This window comes from Mastigoproctus giganteus, chromosome 4 (assembly GCF_048544385.1).
Source record: "Mastigoproctus giganteus isolate SK-2022 chromosome 4, ASM4854438v1, whole genome shotgun sequence".
Classification (NCBI taxonomy): domain Eukaryota; kingdom Metazoa; phylum Arthropoda; class Arachnida; order Uropygi; family Thelyphonidae; genus Mastigoproctus; species Mastigoproctus giganteus.
The window spans coordinates 105,632,972-105,643,143 of NC_143578.1; the positions used below are offsets into that span (position 1 = coordinate 105,632,972).

Here is a 10,172-nt window from a genome sequence, read left to right on the forward strand (position 1 = left end):
TTGAGTTATGGTCACTATCTTCTGTATATACATATTAGCTTGCAATGCAAATTTAAATACTGAATTCATTCTGGCTGCACTACATTTTTATATAAACGAATGGTCTAGAGATATATCTTTACATAGTATTTATTTTAACAGTAGCTCTCAAAATATCATTTGTGTTCGAACAAGAATACTTTGTCTTAAAATACTTTGCAATACGCAAAATATGTTTAAATACTTCAAAATACGCAAAATACTTTGCGAATCGTGTAGTTCCTCAAGAAAAACGATAAGGGGGAATCTACAGACGAAGTGGTTGTATTATCGGCTGCAGCCACGTTTTCTTTCTATAAAGAGAATGTAGTAATTAAAACAGACGGTTATTTATGTTAAGTGTCAAAATAATTGAATGTGCTTTCCTAAGAACAATGAGGTTGGACAGACATCATATCAAAGTACACCACATTAATATTTTGCTAACCTTACGATTATAAGTTTGTTTGTTTTGATAAGGGCGTTACATACAAAAGTACGACAATAAGCTAGAATGTAGGTGTAGGTACTGCTCAAGGGTTTTTCCAGTGTGGCAGTATTAGGACGTCTTTGGTTTATTGTAAAAAATGTGATTCCATTCTAAACATTATTGTCTATTGCTTAGTTATGCGCATTTAATGGATGCTATAAGGTGGATGCTACAGAATCAGTGTTCATATAATCTTGTTATAATGTGATTATTTTGAATGGTTTTAGGTATGAACCCGCAGATTCCGATATAGACAAGTCTGGTTCCATTAAAAAATTGGAGGTTATATGACGTGTTTTATTCATCTGTTGCGGAAAGCAGTTAAAAATCTGTAAGGAGAGCTGTATCATCTTCGACATGTAAAGTAACTTCTTGGTTCTCCTTACGAGAGGCAGTCCCATTAAAAGGCATTCATTTCGGGCGAGTCACGGTTATTTAGTGACTGAACATGCCTATGCAGATTTTCTCCTATTTCCTAAATTTCCAAATATGGATAAGCGAAATATAAAATTACATGATAAGACACCTGACAGCAAAATGTCAAGTTAGGCTTGAGCTTGGGCAGCCTTGTTCCTAAATTCCGGATGCTACAGAATCAGGTTTAAATTTCAAAACTAATGTAAAAATTCGGATTCAAAAACCTAAAATTGAATCCAATTAGGAATAGCAGTATCAAAATGCTGATATTTATCAAAAAATAAACCGAACCATTTTCGTTTATGCTCTGAGAGATTCAACTATTGTCAGGAATTAGAAGGTCCGGTCCGATCCTATCCAATAATCAATCCTTTAATTGAGGTTCTGATTCTTATTAAAAATAAAAAAATATATATAATAAAATAAAAAATAAGGGGGAGAGGCAAAATAGGCAAAATTTCGCAGAATAACGGCTTTCTGCTGCTATTCTTAAAGAAGTAGTGCAAGTCAAGATCATTATTAAGGACCAGACTTTGCAGATATGGATAGTTTCACCTATTGTTGTGAATAAAGTACCCATAGACATTTTGTGATTTTTACCCAAATTAAGATTTTTAGAGGTTCTAGATGTTGAATTACAATATCAAAGATCGCACTTCAGATAACGTTTTTTTTTTTTTTATGATTCTGTCCTTTATAACGATGACATTTCAAGAGAAAATCAATAGGGTATTTTATGGTTGTTTTGTATTGCGTATTGGTGGCAATTATTTTTCTTTAACCGTATCTTTTCAGAAAATCATAAAATAGACCCTTGAAATTAAAGAGTATGCTATTTACACAAACCACAAATTAAAAGTGTAGAAACTTTTGAAATTTCTACAACACTAGAAAAGAAATTTTTGGAATTTTTAGTTCTTCGTTTGAGTAATTAAATCAGATTTTTGCATTAAGCGTACTATTTTGAAACCAAGATTCCTAATTTTATTTATTTATTTTGTATTAACAGACAGAAATATATTAAAATTTGATTGGAATTTTGTCTTATAATAAAGGAAACGTCGTTTTTTGTCATGCGTTATTTTTAGGGCCAGTGAAAGATTATTAGACCACAAAATAGAGTTTATTTTACATGATTCCTGTACTGTTTTTTTAAATATATCTATTTTTTTTTGGAATAATTACCTTGCAAGTTAATGGTTTATATTTTTTCTTCAAAAGTTCGTTCTTTGAATATGAAGAAATAAGACGCTTTTATTTACTTTACTAAAACTTTATAAATGGGGTGAAACATATTTATTCCTTGTGTTTATTCAGTGGAAACAGCCACACCCATTCTTCCTTTAGAACTACGGAAAATCTGACATGCAATGTGTGAACAGTGTTTCTTTGTCGTTCTCCTTACCTTTTCTCCACGGATATTAGCATCCCTGGACTGTTGCTCTGCTGTTTCTGCCCGGTCCACGGCATTGTCCTTCTCCAACTTCATCGCCTGCATCTTCTTCTTGATGGCCTCCATTTTTGCTGATTGTGAGCGTTACACACCACAGAAAATGTCGAGAAGAGGGAGAATACAGAGCACTAGACTTCTGGACACGCCGGGATGCGGGAGTCGTTCGGCTGTTGGTGCCCTGCCCTTATCACCAGCAAAAGCAACTGAAAGTAGAAGTAAAAGATACTCACTAATTTACCCTCGTTCTCAGCAGAGGGAGGGTTTAGAAAAGCAGCGAATTCCGCAGCGGGACGGGAGCAGGGAGGAGTTAAAGATATCTCACATTTCTATTTTCTGTTTCTGGACTCACAAGTCTTCTCATTGGTCTCCTAGGGTGCCTGTCGAATATTGCGTCAGACAGGGACAGCGTCAACGACGTAACAGTTTCATGGTCATATTTCACAGTACTTATCCCTGCAACTACGAAAACTAAGCCCTTAGAACCGAAGTGTTTCGTTGCCCGCGCTGACTGACCCCAGGTGACCTCAACGGAGTTATGTAAACATATCTAGTCAACTCTTTTCTTTTGATCACTTCCTCCTCAAGGACTCTTGTCTGCAACAGCTATAGACAGCTCCTTTTGTCTATGTCTGTCGCTCCAGAAAATAGAAAAAACAGTATTGTTCTTCCATAAAGTTTCAATCTGGAAAATATTAAGAACACAGCTACAGAACCGTCCTGAAATTTAATTCAAATGTGCAAAACAAAATGGAGCATTTAAGTTAACCAGCATCTCTGATGCATGAAAACATGTTTGAAAATCAGGCTATTTGAGTTCTCCACAAGTAATTCTATTGCGGATAAAATCTTGATCGTTCACAGAAGGACAAGACTCAGTCGATCAGTAAGTGCAAATCGCATTAATGCATACCACAAGAAAGCTGTGCTCTGATCGGGATACCGTTTTTGAAATGCTGCCAGTGGTAAATTTAAGTTTTTTTTTTTCTATACATGAAGAAATAGGTAACTATCTCAGATTGCATAAAGCATAATATAAAATAATACTACGGTTACACCTGCTGGAGAAAAAAATAACTGCGCCTTACAGGAACCCACTGAGCTTTCATTACTGTTCCAAATAATAATATTCCAAGTAGCTGGAATGCCTTTTGCCGAATGGCGTCATATAAATATGACAGCGTTATATGGTTTTAAACATTTTTTACATGCCATCTTGTTTTACTTGCACTATGCTAAAGATATCAGGAGAAGCGAAACGTTCTAATGCACACGAAGAGCACAGTTTTGTTCTAGGTAGATAGGAAACAAAGGATGTGAAAGAGTAGGCAATGGTTACTACAGCAATTGGAGAAAAGTTGCTGATATTCTTTGAAAATGGGGTTATCTAGCGAAAGAAAATTAGGGATAAAAGACTAATCCCCCAATCAACTGAAACGTAACTATATACTCAGTTGCTAATCATATGGGCTAAATAACAATGGCTTAAGCTATGTTTGTAATAATTATGGATGTTTACAGTTAAGAATAGCGACATCTTTGAGATCATGGTAAGGCTGGGAAAAGGATTTCATATTGTCACTAGTTCGAACTTGAATCTCATAATTTGGAATAAGTTAAAAACTATACCATGCACCCTTAAGAGGATGTTAACAGTTCTAATAGGGCATAAGATATTGAAATAAGAAAAAAAAAAAAGGAAATATTCAGAAATTCGGTTTCTAACTATGCCTGTGTATGGACTGTTGTTAGATACACAGATTTAGCTAGAAAAAAAAATTAAATAGACAAAATGTTAAAATAATATTAATTATTATTATTAAAGAAAGAGAAATAAAATTATTCAGGAAAAAATAAATAAATAAGAGAGACAGAGAGAGAGAGAGAGCGATAATAAAGATTAACACTACCCTAAGATAACAATTTATAGAATAACAAGATAAATTCATCTCAATGCCGTACGCAGAACACCTCAATATATAATATAAACTATAATATAATATAAACTACATATTATATATTTATAATATACATTATAATTTAATATATAATATAATATAAACTATAATATAATATAAACTACATATTATATATTTATAATATAAATTATAATATAATATAATATAAACTATAATATAATATAAACTACATATTATATATTTATAATATAAATTATAATATAATATAATATAAACTATAATATAATATATTAATATATATAATATTGATAAAAATAATAGGATTTAATCACATTACTGAAAGACTAAGCAAACAAGAAATAGTATTAAATGATGAAACTAGGTTATAGATCCGGGGAACCATAATTAAATACAGACAAATGTTTATTTTAAGTGTATTGGGTAGGGGTGCTGACCTGTCAATTGTAATAACCATGGAAAAATTGAGAGTTCTCAATTTTTTCATGGTTCTTGCAATTGACAGGTCAGCACCCCTACCCAACATACTGAAAATAAACATTTGTCTATAAATATATATATACGAAATATATACCAGAAGCCATATAAAAAAAGCACGGTATTCTCTCTGCTTTTATATACTACAGAGGTATGGGCACCTGCTGCCCCTAGCACAATTAGGCCACTTTCCGCTGATGAGGTTTGGCTCTTAAAATGGACCATAAACAAACATAAACTTCCTCCATAGTTAAAAGACATTTATTATTTATTATTATATTAGGGTCATCCGTAATTCATTCCATAAACCTGTATTTGTATCTGTAAATTGCAAGTGCTCTCTGGTGGATTTGCCTATTTTGCTGGACGAAAAAAAAACCTTGCTATCTACGCCCGAGACCGACCAACTCAGCCACGTAGTGAGACAAGCCCATTAAAGCTCCTCGCGTTATCGACAGGATTCGAACTCGGACCTTTTCCACCCGGTGTGCGGAGAACGGTGACGATACCACTGTGCTACCGCGCAGACACAGTTAAGGACAACTGCAATGGTCAATTGGCTACAAATTCAAAGAGTCTCCATGCTGATTAAGGTGAAATGATGTCTTACCACGAGTGTTAAAGCGATCGCTGGCCAGATTTCTGCACCATCATTCTGGACGTGCTTTTCGAAAGTCCTTCAGCCTTCTCTCAGAGCGACTCCAATTTTGTGCTCACATCTCAGCCTCCCTTACTTGTCTGATAGGTTTCTGCCCTTTCAGATGCTGACCTTAATAAGTTTGCTTGTGACAGGGAGTACAGACTCGCACTTTCATGTCATTATTATCTTCTTTCTAATTTCTTGTGACATTTTCTGTGCTATCAACGATAGTTTATTTTTAAAAGATTGTTTTGCCATTGAAATTCTGGTTTGAATCTCATTTTGACATGAAATGTCCTGTGCAAATAACTGCCCCAGTTAACTAAAGTGATCTACTTGTTCTATTCTTACTCCATCGATCTCAATTCGGAAGGGAATTGACTTTTCACCAACCATCATTGCCTTTGTTTGCACACGTTTACCTTCATTCCATACTTCAGCGCTTTCTTATTTAGCCTTCTGATCATTTTTTGCAGCGTAACAGGGCAAACTGCTAGTATGGCCTGATCCTCTACAAACTTAATAGCCTGTACGTACTTTTCACCAATTTTACCCCCCCCCCGTTTCTTACTCCTAAGTGCCTCCTTTATTATCACTTCGGCAAAAGCACTGAACAAAGCAGGTGAAAGTAAGCATCCTTGTCTGATTCCCCTTTTAACTTTTTCTGTCAGTTCTCCCCTCACTTTTATCTTCACATTTTGTCTTCTATATAAGTCATACATCAGTTCAATAATCTTCTTGCATCCAATTTTTCAAGCAATGGGAACAGGTTCTCCAGATTACTCTGTCAAACGCCTTCTCGTAATGCACAAAACACACATAGAGGTTTCTTCCCATGTTATACATTTTCTCTCCCAACACTGTTAACGTTCCAATAGCATCTCTCGTCAATCTGCCTCTGCGAAAGCAACTCTGTGACTCATCCAGAAATTGTTCAATATTACTATCCAAACGGACATTAATAACTTGCAGCAGAATCGTGGATGCATAGGTAACAAGATTCTGTATATGATATCAAATCCAAGTATATGATATCAAAATTATTTTTTGCATCCAGTTCATTTGCGACCACATCGTAGTATCCAATCAAATTGGCCACACAAGACTTCCCCTTAATTCTAACTCTAGACGATCCTGCGATGCTTCTTTAACTAGTGACTCCGTTATTTTACCCAGGAACAGAAATCAAACTAACAGGTCTTTAATTACTCGAGTCACCTTTGGTCCCTCTTTGTGAATTGGGGACACAATTGCACAAAATTCAAATTCAAATTATTATATTAGGGCCACCCGTAATTTCATTTATATATTACGTCAATAAATTGCGTGTGTTCTCTGGTCGATTTGCCTGTTTTGCTGGACGCAAAAACCTTGTTATATACGCCTGAGACCGAATAACTCAGCCACGGAGTGAAAAAAGCCCATTAAAGTTCCTCGTATCATCGACGGGATTCGAACACGGGCCTTTTCCACCCGGTGTGAGGAGAACGGTGACGTACCACTGTGCTACACGCGCAGATCACACACTTGCACTTCTCCAGTTCATGGGGATCTCCAGTCCCCTGACTCCAAGGAACCTTTCATAATTATGGCTAAGGGTTTGCTTATTTCCTTTGCCGCTTCCTTTAATATAACTGGAGAGATCCCATCCACTGAGGTGCCTTTCTTATGTTTAATTTCAACAATTGCTCCTCCACTTTGCTCCCATTATTACAAACTGATTTAGTTCCCTGTTACAGTTTAATAAGCTTTTATCCTCCACTTCCCTACAGAATTCCTCATGTGTGAATGTGGATGCAAAATACTCATTCAGTTCGTCACCTATCTGAGGAGGATCATCAGCAATCGAACCACTGATATCAAGTGGACCAATCTGTTTCATTCCCTTCCTTCTAGAGTTGATATAAGTAAAGAAGACTTTGCATTCTTTGCCAAAGATTTCTCGTAATCTGCCTTCGCTTGCCTAACGTACTTTGTGACTTGATTACAGACTAGATTATATCTATTATAGGTTTCTGTGTCGCCTGATAATTTATATGCATCCTACACTTCTTTCTTCTATGCCACGAGCCTCATTAGTTCATCTGATATACATTTAGGCCTAAACCTTGAACAGTATTTCTTAGTTGTAAGAAAAGCCTAGTAGCTTCCAAGATTAATTCCTTGATGCTTCCCATTTTGAAATTGCTGTTGGTAATATCATCAGTTGGTTCCACTGTAGTGACCTTTACGAAAGCAAAAACCCTTCCCTTTACCCTTGATGGTAGTTACACTTTAAGTAAATCCCACATCAGCATACTTTGATCATTGCCACCTAGTGGATCGTTTACCAGAAAATTCTTAATGCATGAATGATCACTGCTGATAATGAGATCAAGAGATACTTCATCTGGTTGCTGCCTCTCGAATATGCTGCTGTAGAATCATCCAATAAATCCACAAAAGTCATTATAGTATACGAGTGATCAACCCACAAGTTCCAGTCCATATCTGGGAAGTTAAAATCCCCTATTATGAGACATTCTGATTTAATGGTCCCTCTACTTCTCTGTATAGTTGTTTGTTGTAGTCATCAGAGTCATTAGGCCTATTACACACTCCTACCCTCAATTTTGCTTTCCAGTGTTTATGTCACACCAAACTGACCCAACATTGCACTGTCCACGAATGTCAACTGGATGCACTGCCTTAGATTTTATTTCTTAACTAAAAGCATAACCCCTTCCCCTTCCTATCCTGTCTATCCTTTCTGTACACACATTGTAGTGCCTAAATTCCAATTCCGTAGTTCTTATATCTGTGTGACACCACATCTCTGATATTTCAACAATATCTGCCTTTGATGTCTTGACCAGCCCTTCAAATTCATCAAATATCTGCCTTTGATGACTTGATCGGACTTCGAATTCACCCAATTTATTTACTATACTCCTGGAATTTGTGAAATGCAAGTATATATGCACTTGTTCTTACTCTTAGTTACCCTAACTATTTCGTGATGACTCCCCCAGCAGCTTGCCTTCCAGACTGCTGCTCATTTCAATAGAAGCAGTGCAAGAATCACTTCCCCCTTTGCCAGCGGCTACTGTTAATCTATAAGTCTGTATATCCCCCCCAAGCTAGCAGTTTTACGACCCACCTAACACTGCCTCGATAGCATTAGCAAATATTCTTGCACCCTTTCTATTCAAGTGTATCCCATCCCCGTAGAAGCAGTTTCTCCTGTTAAAGTAAAAAAAGTAAAGTAAAGTGCAGCCATTATCAACCCACTGCAGGATGGAAGCCTCCTCAACAATTCATGCTGAGGAAATAGACCATAATCTACCACGCTGGCCGATCTGCCAACCTACAGTGCGGGTTGGCAGATCGGCCATATTCAGCAGTCAGGGGCTTGAACCCCGGTCTACTCATAGAGCGTGTGCTACTGCACTCCCGCTCCTGACCACTCGGCTACGGAGGCCCTGTTAACAACTTCTCAAATATCCGCTACCAATTCCTTAAATACTCATCTCCAGGTAACTCTCCGCTGGGGCAAATACAACGTAGTTGATTTCAATTCTTCTAAAACTCAGTCCTGTATTATATCTCGCAAAATGGATTCCTCTGTTCCAATACTATCTTCGATGACATTCTGATTTCTAGGCAAGATCATACATCGCTATTGGAATTACCCTGACTTCTAATCTCTCTCTTGTTATTAGCACATTACAAATATTCTTCCTCTGCATCTAAAATATTGGGTTTTCTCTTTAATTTTCTTCCAAAGTGTTATTCATTCTGTACAAATCGCAAACCAGCCCTACCATGGAATACTGTTCCCACATCTCGCGCGGTGTCCCCAAAACCTTTCTCAGATTTCTAGATTCTATTGAAAAGGGTGGAGTTAGGCTAATTAATGACTCATCTCTAACATAGTATCTCCGCTCTCGGTCTCATACACGTTCTGTTTCTGCTGCATGCCTTTTCTATAGATACTTCCATAGGCACTCTTCTTCTTCTGAATTAGCTTCTATAATTCCCACTCTCTCTCTTCCAAAGCAGCCCGATCCCGTGCCATAATCAGTCAACATCCTTTTGCTGTCTAACTTCAAGCTTACAGAACCAACTTTTATTCTTCCACATTTATTCATTCAACTCTAATACCTCTCGTGCTTGGGGTTTTAATAAAAAAAAAAAATCAAAAATCAAGAGAACTGCTTTTTCACTGCAGCTCTAACATGCTAGCATACGAAATGGTCAACCAATAAATCGAGAAAAGTCTTGTTGCTCTGACAGTGACCAACCCACAAGTTCTAGTCAATATCTGGAAAGTTAAAATCCCTCATTGTGAGATATTATGATTTACTAGCCTAGTCTCTTTGTCTGTATAGATGTTCATCACAGTCATATCTCCTATATGACAACGTTATGCCAGCAGCCGACGTCAACTGGATGCCAGGAGAAAGATAGACAGAATCAACCTTAGATTCTATGTGCTTCCTAACCAAGATTATAACTCCATTTCCACCTGTCTTATCTCTCCTTTATCTACGCACTGTAATCCGCATATTCAAATTCTGCATTTTATATTTCTGAGTGTTGACATGTTCTGATATTTCTGTAATGTCCGCCGTTGGAGACTTAACTTTCGTCAAATAATACTTAAAATTCGCCAAATTTATTTACTATGCTCCTAGCATTAGTAACCTAAGTATATGTGTGTTTATTTTTGCTCTTAGTAACCTTAACACAGTTCATATATTT

At 36.6% G+C, this 10,172-nt stretch overlaps 1 protein-coding gene across 9 annotated transcripts in view; it reads right to left on the reverse strand.

Moving 5' to 3' along the window:
* The window catches only part of LOC150086964 (tropomyosin), a 207,041-nt gene extending 204,412 nt beyond the window's left edge, over positions 1-2,629 (reverse strand). Inside the window, exon 1 of one of the 9 annotated variants that reach the window (XM_090372858.1) lies at positions 2,331-2,629. In XM_090372858.1, coding sequence (XP_090228984.1) covers positions 2,331-2,444 — 114 coding nt within the window. In that variant the 5' untranslated portion in view covers positions 2,445-2,629. The remainder of the gene's footprint in view (positions 1-2,330) is intronic. The other 8 variants (XM_090372857.1, XM_090372855.1, XM_090372854.1 and 5 more) reach the window with 8 other exon arrangements.
* Positions 2,630-10,172: the final 7,543 nt, after the last annotated feature.